The sequence below is a fragment of the Callospermophilus lateralis genome, chromosome 2 (genome assembly GCF_048772815.1).
Source record: "Callospermophilus lateralis isolate mCalLat2 chromosome 2, mCalLat2.hap1, whole genome shotgun sequence".
In the NCBI taxonomy this organism is placed as follows: domain Eukaryota; kingdom Metazoa; phylum Chordata; class Mammalia; order Rodentia; family Sciuridae; genus Callospermophilus; species Callospermophilus lateralis.
Window position 1 is genome coordinate 183,365,793 of NC_135306.1, and position 18,680 is coordinate 183,384,472.

The window sequence follows — 18,680 nt, forward strand, 5'->3', positions numbered from 1 at the left end:
TTCACCAACATGTCTATTACCCGGTTAGTAAGGGGTAATAAAATTGAGAACTGCACACCCTGGTTCCTCTCCAAAGGAAAGAATCTGATTGGCTGGCCTTGGGCTAGATGACCTCTTTGCCTAGTGGACTTTGACCTTGAGTGGGATCAAGTAGTCCAAACCTGGCCTCAGCAAGCCCATTCCAGTGGGTGGGCACACACTTCTCCCAGAGCAGCACTGTTCTCCCAGGTTCCATCCTCCCTCAGGCTGAAGGGGACCCTAGGCTGCCCTCATAGCAGGCATGGAGCATCCAGCCAGGGGCCCCGACCTGCCTCCCCCAGCTGCTGTTCTCTTTCCCTTCTCTAAGCTGGAACATCCTTCTGGGTGTTGTCCCCTTCCCTGTAATCCCAGAGGAGGAAGGGCTGCCAATAGGAAGAGGGAGAGTGGAATTGGCTGGAATGCAGGTGTGCAGCTCGCACCTGATTGAACTTGACCTCTGCATAAGGAGTGAGCAGGACCTTTGTGCCCACTGTTCCCTGTGCCCACAGCCCCCTTCCATCAAGGCAGATCCTTGGGCTTCCATCTCACCCGGTGTCCCAGCACCCAGCCCAGTCCTTGGCACATAGTAGGTGCTAATTAAACACTCTTCACTGAGTGGTAACACCAACTAGCAAGAGACTGAGTGAGACTGACCCCAGGTCCCTGGCCCCAAAGATTACGATGGCTTGTGACCATCACACAGGGCTGAGAGAAGTGTGGCTGGAGCAGGTCCAGGGGCTCCGCAGTTTTCTGGAAAGCTGGGCGAGGAAATGGTCCCTCCTGTGACTACCCCATTGTTTGTTCCGTTTCAAGCAGAGAGGGAGGATGAGAGAAGCTGGCTCAGGGGCTCAGGACCACATACTAATTTGTAACCAGCTGACTGCTCGGCAGCTCCGGGGCCCCTGCTTTCTGCCTTGTCCTGCAGCCCCACCCCCCATGCTCAGAACCCCCTCAGCACCACCCTTCAGTTCCCTTAGGGCTTCCTGGAGTAGCTTACTCAGGAGCCTCAGGGCAGGGATGGTGACTGAAGGCAGGCCTTTCCCTCCTCCTGAGCAGCAGCCTGGGTCTGGGTGGCACTTCAGGTGGCGCTGCCCTGGGGCCATTCCTGTTGCGGGAACCCTGGCTCTCTGTACTTAGAATTGTCATTCTCTCCACAGGCCCCTACTTTCCCCAGGGTCATGAGGCCTGGGGCTGATTTTTCCAAAGCCACCTGACTGCTAGGAAAGAGCCCTTTCTCAGACTTCAACTCTCCCTTCTCCAAAATATTTTGGAGCCAACCCTTCCCCTCCTTCAATACACAGGGTGTTCTGCCAGCCGAGGGGTCTGTGCTCAGGCTGGCCTGGCCAGTGGCGGAACCAGAGACTTTAGCCATGTGCTGGACCCTGGAGGCCCGCCTTGCCGGGCAGGGTGTGTGACCTGTGCTTCGAGGACCCTGCGCCTGGCTCCATTGTCTCCCGTCACCCACTCGGCATTCGTGATAGCTTTTGGAGGAAGGGACCTTTATCTTCCCTTTGCTCTGGGTGACAAAATGGTCACAGCCAGTCTGCTGACCAACGGAGGGCAGAGAGCGGCACCCTGGCAGAGGGCACCTGCCAGCCCAGCTCTCGAGGCTGTGTCCTGGGAGAACCACCTGCCAGCTCCACGTCACGGGCCCCTGGCCCACTCTCTCCCACCTGTAGGCCTCTCCTTTTCCTGTCACCTCTTCCCAGTTAGTGCTCAGGAATTCTAGGGGGGAAGGGGCCATGAAGAACCCAGATGAGAACTCTCAGGGACAAAACAAGAGAGAGAGGATGGGAAAGCTTCCTGGACTCTGAGGCCCAGTCCAGGTGGTTTTGTGGCTGAAACCGCTCGGCTCTTGAGGCCTGGTGTGGTTCCTGGGGCGCCTGAACACAGGGCTCCCCTTTTTCCTTCTGCTGCCGCAAGGACTCCCTCCACCTGGGGCAGCTGAGCAGCTCGTTCGCTTTCCCTGTTCATTTCCACTGTGGAGTCTCCGGGTGCTTCTGTCTAGTATGGGTGGACTGGAGCAGAGGGTGTGGAGCACCCTGGCTGCCAGGCCCGGTGTGTGTCAGGCCCACCTATTTTCTGTCAGGACCCCTTCCCAGGCCCAACCTCCAAATCCTCTGCCCCTCCTCAACTGCCTTCTATTTTCTTAGGCAGCCCCTCCCTGCACCACTCCCAACACCCCCCCCCCACACCCCATCTCTGTGGGATGCAGGTGAGAAGGGCCAGGACCAGCTGTTTCTCTGGAAGGACCCCCCAGCCTATAGGAGTCGGCTCTTCCTGCCTCATTGCCTGGCCGTCTTCTTACATTTAGGTGAAAGTAATTGAAAATCTGTTTTGAGAATTTGACATGATAACCTTTCAGGCTGAGCACAGCCCCCCAGAACCTGGCTTCTTCCTGCTTAGGACTCTGTCCCTTGCTAGGTGGCCTCTACTTCCTCCCAGTCCCTCCAGGGAGAGCGTGCCTTCCCCTCTTTTGCAGGGAGAAGCTGAATTCCCAAGGAGTTTGCTGGGCTTCTAGAAAGTGCTGGTTACAGGCTTCTCTGTGGGTTTGGCCCTTGGAGTTATTAGGGTTGGTGTTTATTCGGGGTTCGATTGTGAGGACTCCTGACCTGCCAGGCTTTTGAACAGGCTCATCCTCTTGCTGCAAAACATCTGCCTGCTTCTAGAACCAGTCTTCCTTTCTTGTGCTGTTCTGGGCTTTTCCATATTCTTTTCCCCTTTTCTAGCCTGTTAACAAGTGATAGTAGGATAGGCTCAGAGACAGATAGCCTGGGTTCTGGCTCGGAGCTTTATCCACCAGCTGTGCTTGGCTAGGCAACTGACTTCAGCTCTCTGGGTCTGTAGAAGGGGGTTGATGGGGGCGCCTCCCCCGTGGTTGTCAGGAGACCTCTGCATTAATACATGTGAAGCGCTTATATAAAATGCATGTGCGCTGTAGGCAAACTGTCACGCCATTGTGGGTGGGGTTATCACGGGACCAGTGAGACTTTGGCCTTGGAGCTGGAGCTGGGTCTGTCCCACCCATGCTGCCTTGGAAGGGCCCCCTGGGAGAGGCCACCATGTATTCACCAGGTGCTGTTCTGACCCCTGTGATCTGAGACAAGTGATGAGGGCGCCAGGCCTCAGTTTCCTTTATTCTAATCTAAGAGGGTGCCTGCTGGCCACACTGCCTGTGCACGGCAGGAGGGCAGGGGGATGTGTTGACACGCGTCCACTGGCCAGTTTTCACTGACTGACCTTTGTGTGTCTCCGATGTTCTTTCCAGAGTGTTCATGAGCCCACTGGTCCAAGTGAGGGTTATCTGCAGCTGGAGGAGCTGGTGAAGCAAGTGGTTTCTCCTTTCCTGGGCATCAGTGGGGACCGAAGTTTCTCAGGACCCACGTACTCACTGGGTAAGGGCACAGCTGCCACATTGCCAGGGGCCTGGGCAGCATGGATGCCAGTGACCTTGTACCGTGCACTGACTGCACGCTGAGCACTTTGCTTTCAGTGTGGGTCAGTGCAAACCTGTGTATCTGAATCTCTCATGTCCCCAGCCTGGGTGGCAGTGACCTCCCCCCGGGTGATTCCTCCCCCAAGACTGAGCCAGCCTCCTCTGTGGTGGAGCCTGTCTGATCCACATCTTTGATCAGTGACTTTGATCTTTTTCATGACACAAAAAAAGACATGAATGTCTCTCTCGGATGTCAGAAACCCTGCCTTATTCCACCCTCCCAGGCTTGAGTGGGAAACCCACTGATGAAAGCACTCAGATGTGGAGCCAGATTGTCACATGCATAGCCAGGTGCTCTGGAGCTGCTGTCCCCCGCTCTGTTTCTGTGAGCACTACCAGGCCTGCACTGCAAGGAAAGGGGTTCCTGGGTGTGGGCACAAATCCTGGCTATTGATGGCTCTGAAGCTATATCGGCATCAGGCCCTGTACTAGGTCCCTTGGAGAACCTAGAGATGAATCAGGTCTGTTCCTTCTCAAACCACAGTCTAGATGGTCTCAGGAGAAATTGCTGGGTAATAGAATCTCGGGTAGCTCTCAGTGAAACCACCGTCGTGGTAGAAACAGCTCTGTGATAAGATTTGTAATAAAAGACATTCCTTAGTGACTGCCTGAAATGCAAACCCTTAAGATGCAGGAACTTGTTCAGTGTTCTGTCCCAGCAACTGGAATTGTGCCTGGCTGTACCCAAGCCCAGGCACTTGGCACCCACAGAGAGGTGTGGAAAAGGAAGCAGTACCTGTATCTGGAAACTGTTGCTCCTCTTTTCGTGGAAATGGAGTTGTAGCTGAGCTTCAAAGCCAAGGCGAAGTGCAGAGAGGCTCCTGCCCTCCCTGGGCCTCTCAACTGCAGAAAAAGGCAGGGCCTTTCGCCGGCATTTTCCCAGCCCTGGTCGTGTTTCTCTGGAGACACCAGCTTAACCACTGACACCACAGAGAGGAGGGTGCCGGCCCAGCCTGCTGCTGCCAGGTCCCCCCCACTCCTCACCCGACCCAGGAGCTGGAAATGACACAAAGGGAGACTCGCCTGCCCTCTCCAGCCCTGAGCCCGGCATGCTATTGCTGCGGTCTCCCTGGAACCCACCTTCCCGCTACTGGCTTGGCTCATGGAGTTTGGTGGGGGAGTGTGGGGGGGTCCCAGGGAGATGTCAGGACACCACCAGATTAGCTGGGCCCTGACCACTATCTGGGCCGAATGCCAGAGCAGGGAGAGAGAGAAAATCATTTTTCTTTAACTCTCCTACGTTCTTAGTTGGAAGAGACTCCTAGATCATATTAACAGAGAGAAAGAAAAAAAAAAAGGAATTTCTTAACATATATATTTCATATCTACATGGAAGACACCCAGGGAGCAAGTAGCTTTCAAATAGGCAGCTTTGAATCCTGGCTGTCCCAGTATCTTCAGTGACAGCACCTTGTGGGAAGCGAGTGAGTGGTGGCTAAGGGCCAGCTGGGAACGCCTGGGAGTGCAGACCGGGTCATCCCTGGATGGCAAGGTGTGAAGTCGTCTGTGGTGCTACCTTTGACTTTGGAGTCCGTTTCCTGCTTTCAGCCCACTGGACTGGGTGGGTGGAGTAGATTTGGAAGTGTATTCTGTGAGGACTCAATCTACAGAAAGAATAATATCCATTTTGTCCAATTAAAAGGCAGAGCTGGAGCTGGGCACCGTGGTGCACACCTGCAACTACACGGGAGGTTGAGGCAGGAGGATCGCAAGTTCAAGACCAGCCTCGGTAACTTAGTGAGACACTGACTCAAAATAAAAGGGCTGGGGATGTGGCTCAGTGATGAAGCATCTCTGAGTTCCATCCTCAGTACAAAAAAAAAAAAAAAACCCAACAACAACAAAAAAATGTATCAGTTGGTGGGCCTTTACTATACCAAGGACAGTGGCGCCCTGTGACCCTATCCCAGACACCTTGCATGGTGTTGCAGGTGCATCTGTGAACAAATAGGGCCCATCCTGCCCTCTAGGGAGGAAGTCAAACAAGGCACAGGGGCCTCCAAAACCTCAGCAGGAGCTTCCCCTGGGCCAGGAAACCAGAGGAGGCTTCCTGGAAGAGGCATTGATACCGCTGGTTATCCTGAGTCCTGCTTCCCCAGGACTCTAATGTTGAAGTTTGAACACTAGAGAAGCGCGCTGAGGCAAGTTTACAAAGCAGGGTTTACTTAAAAAGGGGTAGTATAGACTTCTCCCAGGAGGGAGGGGGGCCATAGCTGGCATGCTGGTATCCCCAGAAGTGAGGTGTTCTGCCCTTTTTATATGTCCCAGGCTTCCTTTGTTCTCCTGCCTTTCCCCCCTTGTCGTTCTCCTTCCTGGGCATGTGACTAGGCCCAGGAATGCTGGGTGGGAGGGCCCAGGGTGGGAAACAGGTGGGCTGAAGGGGGAAGGGCAGGATGGAGCAGCCAGGGACACATTATCAACCTTATAGTTCTCTGTAGGAGGGACGATTCCTAGGACAGGTCACCTCAACAACAGGTAGGTGCAGGGGCAGGTTCTTGATCAGGGTGGAGGAAGGGTTCTGAAGGCACTAACATTTCAATCCCCAGGGGACAGTCTCCAACTTCCAGGACCCACTCAAAATCGGCCTTCTTGATCCAACCTGACTTGATTCACCTACCTACACTGACCGCCCGTGTAATTCTGGCTTCAGCAATGTCTGTGATGGGAGCCAGACATGGCTGGAATAGGAGTTAGGTGAGGAAACAGGGAGAGACGCCAGCACCAGGCAGAGGGGTAGACCTCTGGGAGAACTCAAGGTGGTGAGTCAGCAGAGGGGGGACCATTTATGGACTGAAAGGCTTTAGAATTGCAGAGTGGGGGAGCAAGGGAAGCCACTGGGCACTGTGCCAGGTGAACTGGACACCATGCCGCCACGTAGGTGCTTCCGTTCCCATCTGACAGGTGAGGCACATGAGGATGAAGGCCACTTGCTGGTGGAGTCAGGATTCAAGCCCCAGCTGCCCCACACATTCCACCTCCACCCCGCCCTAGCCCCGTGGGCATGTGGGACTAGAGTTTACTAAGGGACAGGTGAGAGATGTCCTTCCCTTCTCTTCCTTAGTCTGAGGTAGCCTCAGCCAGACTTTCTCTGGATAGCAAAAAGCTGAGGTGCTTTTCCTCTCTGAGCCTACCTCTTCAGGTAGGAGGGTTCCCTCTGCCCCACCCCAGGAGGAGGATGGTCACCTTTCCCCAGCCTGGGCAAGAGGGCACTAAGAAAAACGGCCAAAATAACAACTGATAACAGTGGGCCTGAGAAATCCCTTCACCCACGGAGGGCTCAGCCAGGACTTGAGTGGGGTAGGAGTGGTCAGGGGCAGCTGTGGCCTTCATTCCAAAAGTCACTCCTCAAATGCCCACCACACTGTGTGTGGACCAGGCTCTGGGCAGCCACTCCTTCCTCCCTCGCACAGCCCTGCCCCCCCAGGGGCCTGCTGTGGTCACCTCAGACTCGAGGGGCACCCCCAGCATCCCAGGCCAGAGCAGTGTGTCACACACTTCAGAGGTGTGTCTCCCTGTCCCACGGTCCCTGAATCCTGAGTCCTGGAGAAGTCCTTTTCCTGCAGGTCCCTGCCCTGCATATGTGAGGCTGGCTTCGGAGAGAACCAAGGGGCCCTCCCAGGTCCCAGAGGGAGAGCGTGTGTGCCCTCCCCACCCCACAGCCACCTCTTCTAGAGCGGTGGTAGCAGAGCGGGGAGGGGAGGGGAGGGAATCTTACTTTAAAAGCAGGTTTGTCAGAGGCCGGGCCCTGTCCTACCTTTCAGGTTCCTGAGCTGCCCATGGGGCCCCCCAGCAAACACTCAGGCTGCTGGCTTGATTTCACAGACGCCCTGGCCTCCCACAAGCCACCCCCCATGGTGTCTGGGCGGCCCTTCTCCTGAGTGCAGTGCTGGACGCTGGTACTTCCCTGCATGACAAGGAGGGGTTCTTGGGGTTTCAGGTGCGGGGCCTGGGGCCTGGAGAAGGAGCCCACAAAGGGCCTCGTGTGCAGGGGTCACAATGGCCGCATTATGGAGAGCCTGGGGATCAAAGGCCTGGGAGCCAGTCCCCAGCCAGGGCCCCAGCCAGCCCTCTAGGCTTTGCTTCTCTGTAGGGATTTGAAAGGAGCTGCCATTGTTGGCTCCCTGGGGATGAATGCCAGAGCTCAGCAGGGAGCCAGGAGTGCTCCAGGACAGGCCTCTGCAGCTCAGAGAAGTAAAGTAACGCACTCCAGCCTCATGGCTGAGCCTGGCCCTTGTGGTTTCCAAGGCCCCGCTCCTTCCACGTTGCCTCCACAGAAGCCCCCGGCCCCACCCTGTGCGAAAGGCCAGGAGGAGGAAGCAGAGGGGGCCCGGAGGGCCTGGAGGTGGGCAAGGTGGAGGTGGGAACCCAGCCCTCTCCTGGCTGAGGGTGCACCCTGCACGGAAAAGACCAGTGTTTAGCCCTGGGGGGCACCTGACCCGCAGTCTAATTGACCTCTAACGTGAGCTGCCCCTCCTTGGGTGACTGAGCCTGCCTTTTCTGGCGCAAAGAGAAAAAGAGGGAGAGTGCAAGAAGCAAGTGTGGGCAGCTGTCCATCAGCCAGGCCTAGCAATTGGTTCGAAGGCTCCTATGGCGCCCAGCCGGGGTTGACCCTACCGGCACGCTGCTGACTCATTTGGCAGAGGGTTGACTCTGAGTGTGGCAGGAGCTTACCAGGGAAGCACTGTCTGCCCCGGGATTTGACTTAGCCATATGTCCCCTGTGGTCTCAGCTCTGCCCACACCCAATCTTGGGAACCAAAACATTCCTCCAGAAGGCAGAAGAAGAACTGTAGGCCTCACCTATGAGTCACTGCAGGGCGAGAGAGGTGGAGACAACGTGGAAGGAGCGGGGCCTTGGAAACCACAAGGGCCAGGCTCAGCCATGTGGCTGGAGTACATTACTTTACTCCTCTGAGCTGCAGAGGCCTGTCCTGGTGGGGCAGCCAGAGGAAGAAACGGCCCTGTCTCAGGCAAGGCCAGCAAGTGCTGCTACCTGCTGCATCACGGACCCCTGCAGATCATCCCAGGTGGGGGGCTGTGCGTGCCTCCTCTTCTCCCCTGAACCCCAAGCCACCTGCAGTCCCTGTCATGCTGTTGTCAGCCTGACTATTTGTTACCTTCCTCTTAGACTTTGAGTTTATGGAGGGCCTGGTGTATCCCAGGACCTAATACACACCTCTCCTGTGAGTGAGCGAGGAAGTGGCCAGTCTAGGTCCAGTCTGTGGGTCGCCCAAGGAACACAGCCCCTCTGGAAGATGTTCAGGAACCCCTTATGATTTTCCCCTCCTCTGAATTTCCAGTGTGCTGTCTGGAGCTCTGCCCTGACATTTGCAAATGCGATCTTGTTCTGGCAGTTCCTAGTGTGAAGCTCACAAGCAGGAGTTCTGCTGTTGGTTCTGGGCTCGGGTCCTGAGTTTGTCACTAATGACGACTTGTGGAGTCATTTGGCAGCTCGACTTCAGTGTCCTCTTCTGCATCTGAGAAGGAGATGGTGTTGCAACCTGCTTCCTTTCTGGTTTGGCACCTCGCACCTATTGGACACGCGGCACAAGATTGCTCCTGACACTGCAGACCCTGCCTCAGGGCTCACATGTGCTGTGGGCTGGGCCCCAGCCTCTGGTGGCCGCCCACACGCCACACTGACCTTTCTCTGCTCTCAGCAGCTCTGCAGCATCATGTGTGCTGCAGGTCAGGAAGCATTCATGGGAGGATGGGTGGGCACCATTGGGACCCTCTCCTCCAGGGCTGGCCACCCTCATGCTGGCTTCCGCTCTCAGCCCTGCTCAGTGTCATCCAGAGCAACCTCTTTTGTCCATTTGTAGCCCGTTGAATGCTCCGAGGACTTTGGCCTGTGACTAAAGTGAGGGATGGATGATGTCCAGGAACCCCTTAGAGACCTCTGCCGGACTCATTCTGTCAGGTTGGGGCCTGCGGAATTCGGTCAGCCAGTTCTCTCTTTCTCTGGGGATGCTTTGAGTGGGTCGGCCCTGTAAATCCCCTCCCTCTTAACTCACCCCCTGTCCAGACTTTGCCCAGCTCATTCCTGGGCAAAGGAGGATCATGACTTCAAAGCCAGCCTCAGCAACTTAGCGAGGTCCTAAGCAACTCAAGGACACCCTGTCTCTAAATAAAGTACACAAAAGGGCAGGGTTATGGCCTGATGAGCCCATTCTGGCCAGATGAGCCTTTCCCAGGTTTTAGCCATGTTGTAACATCTAACATCAACACTGCTGCTTTTCATATACCCCTTCCCCAAACAGAATGTTTCCCAGACCTCTACAAACCATCTGAGTCTCTACCAACAGTAGAAATGATGTAGCTCCTACCGCCTCTGGCTCTGCCCTCTGCACCCCTCTAGCAGATGGACCTGACCCTTAGGAGCACAACCATTTGCATGTAGTACCTGCTCCGTCCAGTCTGCACCTGGGCTGGTTGCAGTGTTCACCCCCAACACGGGTTTCTCTACAGCCAATCCCAGTGCTGGCTTTTAACAGCAGCGGGAGAGAAATGAGTTGTGTTCAAGGGCATTGTTTTTAAAGGATGGTTCTTTAATGGGGTCCTTGCTGCTTTGAACTCTTCCAGTGCTTCTGTTTTATGGGTATCGATTTTTTCTGATCATAAAAGTAATGTATGGTTATTGTTAGAATGTGGGGACAATTTAGAAATGTGTGGCTTGGAGGGGACAAGTGCTCATGCATAGACTCTGTCTTCTTGGTTCGCTCCCTGGCATTGTGTCTCCTGTCCTCAAAGGGGTGGGCAATGACCCTGACCCTGCCTGTGCTGGACATCCCCAGCCTCTTGTGCAGCAGCAGTGGGGATGGGTGGTGTTTGCTATTACTTGACTTGAGATGGGGGGCTGGCTCAAGGAGCTTGTCTTTGGAGTGTGACAGCAAAGCGCCTTGAATCGTAATGGTGTGTAGTAGGGAAAGTTTGGGCCTGCCATTGAGAACCCAAGAGAACGGGGGCTGCACCCTGGTCTTCCTCGCCTGCGTAGTGGGGATGACGAGCCCTCGCCCACCTGTTTCTGAGGGAGGAGCTTGGGATAAACAGTGGAGCTGTGGAAGGGAATATTCTAAGCTCTAAATTCTGCACATTGTCATTTGATTCAGAAAAATTCCTGTTACCACCAAACAGCTCCCTTATGGTTCTGAGCCAGTAGACTTGGGAATTTAGTCTTAGGGCTGGAATTTGGAATTTTATTCTCTTGTCATTATACGTGTGTGCTCACATGTGCTTGCATACACACACACACACACACACACCGCGATGCGAGCCGCTGTGAGCTTTGTGGGTGGCCATGTGCAGACCTCACTGTGGCACGCCTCCAGGAGCATGAGCTCTGGAAGAGGTGGGCCCATGCCCAGGCCCCTTGGGATCATGGGAGGAGCAGAGAGCAAACCAAAGCAGCCTGGGCCAAGTAAGTGTCCCCAAGGCCAGTCGATGAGCAGCACGGTGCGCCTTCCCTTTAGAGGGTGGGCACCCCATCCATTCGTGTGGGGTCCTAACGCTGTTCTCTGCTCTCTGCTGTGTCCCATGGTGTCACTCTGGCCTGCTTGGAGGGGGTGTGCTCTTTGGGGGTCTTCAGGGAAGGGCACTGTAGAAAGCGGTGACCAGTGAAGGCTGGGGAGAGCTGTGCTCTGGATGGGAGGAAGGTTGGAAAGAGAGAAGTCCCTGACCAGAACCTGCCTGACCCTCAGCCCTCCACCGTGCTTCTGGCCCCTCCACACCTACCTTCAAATTGGCTCTCTCCCAGGATAGACCTGCGACAGCGGGCACCTCCTGCCTCACCGAGACCTGCACCAACCCACGATGCCAGCTGTGGCCCCAGACTCGGGGCTTCTGGACCGACACGGTCCCAGTAAAGGTTGGGAGAGGAGAGGCCCCAGGAATTGGGGTGTCGGTGGCACGTTCACTTTCGCCTTTGAGACCTTGGCTACCCCACTGTTTAGTTCATTTCCAGCCTCTCACACCATCCTAGGGGGTCCTTCCTTCTGAAGAAGGCAGGGAGCTTCACTGGTGGAGATACCCCAATTTTTAATTTTTATTTCTTTTTTTTTTGGTACTGAAATTGAACTCAGGGGCCCTTAACCACTGAGCCATAACCCTGCCCTTTTGTGTACTTTATTTAGAGACAGGGTGTCTCTGAGTTGCTATGGCCTCGCTAAGTAGCTGAGGCTGGCCTTGAAGTCATGATCCTCCTGCCTCAGCCTCCCAAGCTGTTGGGATTACAGGCATGCGCCGTCACGCGGAGCTCGAGATACCCAAATTTCAGAGTCCAGTGCCTGTGTCTTGTGACATGTCAAGTTATCTAACCTCCTGGTACCCTGGTTTCCTCATCTGTGGAATGGTCATAATGATAATGGTCCCTCCTCCCTGGACTGGATGTTTGTATAGCTTGTATACACAAGGTGCTCAAAACGGTGCTCAGCACTCCATGTTAGCCACCAGTGCTCTTATTGTCATTTTAGGTGGCCCTTCTCATTTTATTCACCCTGCACACAGGCATACACAAGAATAATGTAGTCCTCGACCCCCTCTCCATTTTCAGAGAGGTCTCGGTCACGTCGAGGGCTCTGGCCATTACCAAGGTCCAGGTGACTGGCTCCGGAAAGCATGCCCATGGAATCAGATTTGTAAAACATCAAAAAGAGGATAAGGAAGAAATTTTAAAAGTTATTGATAACCTGTTTACTCAGAGGTAACTACAATTGGTATTTTCATGTGTAGTCTTACCAGCTCTGCGCGTGTGTGCGTGCGTGTGTGTGTGTGTGTGTGTGTAATACCCAGTATAATGTGTCGTTTAGAAAAAGAAAAAAAATACATATAATAGCATTGTTTATATTCTGCTTCTGTCACCCCAAACCATAACTGTGAACATTTTCTGATGTCCTAACTTTGAAAATACCCACATTTCTGAACGTCTCTTCCTATGTGTCTGCCCCGGGAGGCATTTCAGGGTCAAGGTCAGCGTGGCCAACGGGGGCTCACAAACTGCTTCCTCTGCCGCCTCCCATCCTCAGCCCCTTCCCCAGGTCAGCTTGTGCTGTGTCTGGCGCCGTCCTGTCCACCATTCAGTGCCATCACCCACCCCGACTCCTTCCTCCTGGCCCCGTCCTGTCCCACATCCCTCCTCTGTTGGGTTCTGTAGCATCAGGCTCTCTAGTGTCTCCATCCCGTCGTCTCCCTCACTCCCCGCCCCCATCACTGCCCCATGCTGGCTCCTGTCCTGGTATTCCCAGTCTCCCCTCCTCTTGACTCTGACATTATTTTTTCTCGCACGTGCAATCCAGATTTATGATAGAAAATGATGCCCGAGCCTGCTCCCTGGGTCTCCTCCCGCTGGGCCTCGCTGGCCATATCCCATGCTCACATCCCTGCCAGGGCAATCTTCTGCAAGCAACTGCATCCTGGCCCCCTACCCCCATGGCTGTGGTGCACCACAGATGTTTCCATCTGGCCCCCTAGGACATGCCCATCCTGCCCGTGTGGACGTAGCTCCATTGTTTCATGGACTCTGTGTCCCAGCCGGAGTTTGACCTGGGGGCTGTGCCGTCTCAGCAGCTTGCTCAGGCTGTTCCCATCAAATGCTGCCACCCTCTCCCCACTTGGTTCAGTGTTCTTCCACCCACAAGGTCTGTGTCTAGTGCCCATCCTCCCTGACAAGTTCCTGGGAGCTCCCAGATATTCTCCCCCCCCACACCTTTGAATGCCATATGCTGACTCGTCCTTCCCTTGAGGTGATTCTGTTAGAGCTTCGGTGCTCTTTGCATGGACATGAGGAAGAGCGGGGACTGAGGGGTGGGGGGACACAGAGCTTGTGTGAGTCTCAGCTTGACTGTATTCTAACTGAGGCTCAGTGTTCTCATCTGTAAAGTGGGAGCCAATAATATATCATAACTTAGGTCCCATTTCTAGGAGGATTCGAAAGATGCATGTCAAGGCTGAGTGCAGTTTCTAGAATATGGTGAGCATTCAAAAAATGGCAGTTTTATAGTATTCCTGTCCTGCCTTCCTCCTTGAGCCTGCCTGCTTGGGGGCATCCCTGAATCCTAGCTCATTCTCCAGTGGTGCCAAAGCTGTCTGAATCCAGGAGGTTTGGCCAGACTGGAACACAGGTCTCAGTTCATCCACCTGATGGGAGGCAAGGGACATTAGTGTCCCGACTTGGTGCAATTTGGAGGATGGTCCTACTGCCTGGCTGAGCACCCCCTGCCCCTCCTCCTCTGGATGGCAGTCTGTGAAGCCCCTCTTGCGTGATTGGTCGGCCCTGCAGAGGCCACATCCTGAACAAAGCCAGAGGCTTCTTTGGAGCTAACCCAGCCAAAGCCCAGGTCTTCAAAGATTGGTAGAAGGGGAATTTAGGGCACATCCAGCGGCTCAGGCAGCAGCTGGGAAAGAGAGCCCCTTCCCTAACCTATCAAGGACAGTCTTTTGGTGCCAGCTACTGTGGGGGTAGGGCAGATCAAGGGCAGTGTCTGGTGTAAACAGTAGTGGCAGGAGAGACATCTAGACACTGCCTGGTCTTCCCTGGGTCCTGCAGGGCTGCTCTTGAGGGGAGCCACCTGCTCACCCTCCCCACTGCTGGGGGGACAGTCCCCCAGCAGTTCCCCCAGCACCCGTCCCCCTCAGTTACAGCCTCTGCTGCTCTTTTCTCTTGTAGCCAGGCGGTACTCCAGGGTCCGGCCCAAGGTGACCCTCCTGAACTACGCCTCTCCAGTGACCACCGTCAGCCGGCCGCTGAACGAGATGGCCCTGACCCCACTGACGGAGCAGGAGGGAGAGGCCTACCTGGAGAAGTGCGGCAGCGTTCGGCGGCACACGGTGGCCAACGCCCACTCGGACATCCAGCTGCTGGCCATGGCCACCATGATGCACTCGGGCTTGGGGGAGGAGGCCGGCAGCGAGGACAAGTGCCTACTCCTGCCGCCCAGCTTCCCCCCGCCCCACCGGCAGTGCTCCAGTGAGCCCAACATCACCGACAGCCCTGACGAACTGGAGGAGGTGGCAGGGGACAGCCAGGAGGACTCGGAGCTCAACTGCGCTTCCCTCAGCTGAGTCGCCTCCCTACCAGGGCTTCCGAGCGCCTGCTTTGCCTCCAGGAGGAGGAGAGCCCTGCATGGACTCCTGAGGGGCTCTTCCTTTGGTTGCAGGTGCCTTATTTCTTTTAGGGTACAGCTCTGGTCTAGCTGCCCGAGGGGGGTCCCTTCATTTCAGTGACTGACCAGCTCCTCGCAGCCACACAGACCCAGTTGCGTCCTGCCCCCCTCACTTGGATCTTCAAGCCTGGGCCTTTTCCCCTGAGACTTGGACTGCCCGGGGCTCCCAATGCTGCATCCGTCCCTGGCAGAGGTTGTCAGGACCACACACAAAGCCATCAACAGTGGGCTGGCCTTTGCATTTCCCCTTGAGGCCCTTGATGCAGGCGAAAAGCAGTAGCAGGTTTGGCAGGAGTGAAAGTCAACTGCAGCCCGTGGCCCTGTGAACGCACCCTCCTTACTTTAGTTTTGTAATCACTGGGAAAGCGCCGCCCACTGGTGGCCGAGGGTCCATCCTCACCTGCACCCATGGGCTGCCCACACAGAGTCCTTTGGTTGGGCCCCGGAGGCCTCGGGCTGGCTGGTGTCTGTCTCCCATTAAACCTCAGCAGTTCCCTCTCAGGCTTCCTCCCAAGGTCAAGAAACTAACCTCCTTAGGAGTCACTGGTGCCTTAATCTCTCTCTCATTTCAAAGTGGACAGCTTTCCTCTAGTGCATGGGAGGGGCTGGCGGAAACCAACCAGTTAGTCTGGGCCTGGATTTGACTTGAATTTTTAAAAACGTGTATTGTTTCAAAACCTTGTTTGCAAATGTTTGCACGTAGGATCTTGCACTGTCCATTTCCAATGGGGTGTGACTCTTCAGACTGAAAATCTAGCAGACCCCCTGGGAAGGGAGACTGGGAGTGGCTCAGAATAGCCATCTGTGGTGAGCAGGGCGCAGGCCACTCTGGACCTGTGAGCGTTAGGGAGCACCAGGGTTTCTAGGCAGAGCCGTGTTGGGGTGCGGAGACTGTCGGCCTCTTGAGCAGAGGACTATAACAGACAGATCGTGGCCATGCTCCATAGTCGGCCGAGAAGACGGGCGTGGGGGCGAGATTTTCTGGAAGGATGTTTATTTGTTTTCATTCTGACCCGCCTCAATGCCATCTGAGGCAGCAGGTTTTGGTACTGTGTATGACTGCTCCCTCCAGGTCTCGGGGCTCCTATCGACCTGAGTCCCCATCCTCCTCTTCATGTTTGTCTGTTGGCCTCACTGATAGCAGCTCCAGGGGAACAAAAAAAAAAAAAAAAAAGTTCCTTCCACCAGTGTGTGGCGGGGCACATGGTGACCTTTCCGGATCTTGTTGGTCTTTGGAAGTTTTGTTTATGAAATCTTAAGATGTGAGCCACAAGGCAAGAGAGGACTGGGAGAGGGCGAGGATTTGTTGAAGCTGCCAGCTGGAGAAGAGACCTCCTCAGCTCATCTAAGCCTTCATGGTATTTCCCTTCTGGGCGAAGATCTGAAGTGTGTCTAGAGTTGTGCTTTTGATGGTTTGCAACTTGGAAGTTTTGTTTTAAAAGTTGATTCAATCTCATCCTTCGAAGAGAATGACAGAAGAGGAATGTCAAGGAGATCTTCCGAGCATGTGTTGTTTAAAGTCCACAAATTGACTAATATGCATTAGCAAATGGAACATCATGATTTATTTAACTGATGGCTTCTGTCCTCATTTAGTAGACACCTGAGACAGATATTTATTGATCCAGGCAAAGGAATTAATTGTGCTTGGGTTTGCTTTTTTAGTTTATAAGATTAATGATTTGTGTTTTTAAAAAGCCTTTTCCATATCTCAGATATCTCTGATGAGGCAAGCAGTCATCAGTTAAATATATAACCTCTCAGGGTGAGGATGGGAGTGTCAGTATAGACCAGTGTATACTTAATTGCTGCTGACTGGTAGCCAGTTTACAACTTCACCTTTGTACACACCTGATAGTATAGTAAATATTTCGGACTATACACATAAAAATTTTGTGGGTGTTTATGGGCATTTTAGCCTTCAGATCTATTGCAAGTATGATACCTGTGGCATTTTTAACCACTTTTCCTCTCCTCTGTTTAAAGAAGATTCATTTTATTTAAGCCAGGATTTTCCCATGGCTGAGGTTTAATGACAGGAAGCATTACAACTCTCGACTCTGAGTGAAAACAAACCAAAACCCTTTTTACATGTTGTCTGTTTCCAAAATGGATCCAATAAACATAATTTTGTACAAGTTACCCTGTTGCCATTGCCTGGTGCCTCAAATGTGTCTTGGTTGAATCTGCAAAGCACAGCAGTCAAATTGGATCTTGGCGCATCCTGTGCTCCCTGTATCCATGGGTTAGTCGGCTTTTCTTTGCTGTGACAAAATACCTGAGAAAAAGAACTTAAAGGAGGAAAGATTTGTTTGGGCTCATGGTTTCAGAGGTCATGGTTTCCATGGTCACTTGGTTCCATTATTTCAAAAAGAGGGCAGGAGAGAGAGAGAGAGAGACCCTTCAAAGCAGACCCCAGAGACCTACTTCCTCCAATTACATCCCAACTCCTAAAGTGTCCACCATCTCCCAACCCACCATTAAATTATGAATCCCTCCATGGATTCATCCATTGATGAGGTCCTTGACCTAAGGATCCAGTCACCTCCCCAAAACCTCACCTCTGAACACTGCTGCCTTGGGGACCAAGCCTTCAACACATGAGCTTTCAGGGAACATTTTAGATCCAAACCATAAAACCCCACTTGTCCTGCCATCTTCTCTCTTTTCCTGAGGCTTCCTCTCCAGAGTTAGGCAGTGGCCTTGCCTCTGCTAATCTACCCTGGGTTTTGTCGCCACCTGGACTGGATAGGCAAGTCACTTCCTAGAGAAGCAGCCTGTCAGTGCAGTTTAGGGAACACTAAAAATATCTGAGAAGGCGGGCCACTCCCCCACATCCACGTGGCCTCTCTTCCCAGAGCACTGGACCTTGACAGGGCACCCCCCCTATTTACTCGTGGACTCTCTCCTCACACTTCCCTCTGATACTGTTGGGCAGAGGAAATTTATGTTTACTCTCTGCATAAACACTCCTAGGAGGGCTGTAGCAGCATTAGTCTGAGCCCTCTGAAAGCTTAACAAGTGTTTGAAGAGATGTGATCTGAACTGATTAATAATCCCACATTTTTGCTGAGCCTCCGCAGGCCGTTGCTCTGGTAAACAGCCGCTGAGTATTGTGCCTTGGCGGATTTCATGCCATCAGTGCATCTGTGACATTAATGGGCCACCTTGCTCATCCGTCCACCCGCTCATCTCTCTGTCAGATCTTTTGTGGTGCTCCGACGGCATGGGGGCACTATTCTTGGTGCTGGGGATGGTAGTAGTGCCCGCTCCCTTGGATGTGGTGGGGAAGCTGGAAATCAAGTCAACAGGAGCATTTCAAAGAGTGAACAACGCTGGATGGTAAAGAGCCAGTGATGGGAGGTGACCAGAGGTGACTGGAGGTGACCAGAGGTGACCGGAGGGAAGGTGGAAGAGGTCCCTCTCCAAGTTGGCTTGAGCTGAGAGCCGAGGACAAGGGACCCAGCCTTACGATCTGCTTTCACTTCCTGTCACTTGTAACAGATGGTAAGAAACTGTGTGAAATCAAGGTGGTGTCGGGGCTGCATTAATATTCTGGGCGCTCTCATGGAGAGTCTCTCCCTTACCTCTGCCAGCCCACAGGGTGTGGGTGGTCCTTGGCTCTGGCCACCTTACTGCCCCTTCAAAGCCAGCACTGAAGGGAGGCTTGAGGCTCCCTGGTTGCATGACTCCAGCCCACATTCTGCCTCCCTCTTCACCTTTAAAGATCTTTGCCTTTGTCCCTCTGGGTAACCAGGCTAATCTCCCCTCTTGAGGTCCTCGTCACATTCATACAGTCCCTTTACCCTCATAACACTTATGGGTTCCAGAGATGACAATGTGACATCTTGGTGGTGGTGGTACTGGGGGGTATTATTCCTACCACAAAATCCTCAGGTTTTCTTCCTCCACTGATCACCTCTTTTTGTGGGTGAAAGGTTCCTAACAGACTCCCTTAGCTGCTCAGAAAACTCCTCGTCTACCTGGACACCTGTGGGGTCTCATTTCAGG

The 18,680-nt window shown here is 53.9% G+C and overlaps 1 protein-coding gene across 1 annotated transcript in view; it reads left to right on the top strand.

Annotated features, from left to right (window-relative positions):
- Positions 1-16,764, top strand: part of Prr5l (proline rich 5 like) — a 79,687-nt gene extending 62,923 nt beyond the window's left edge. Inside the window, exons 8-9 of the mRNA XM_076844346.2 lie at positions 3,287-3,413; positions 14,174-16,764. Of these exons, the coding sequence (XP_076700461.2) occupies positions 3,287-3,413; positions 14,174-14,568 (522 nt within the window). The 3' untranslated portion in view covers positions 14,569-16,764. The remainder of the gene's footprint in view (positions 1-3,286; positions 3,414-14,173) is intronic.
- Positions 16,765-18,680: the final 1,916 nt, after the last annotated feature.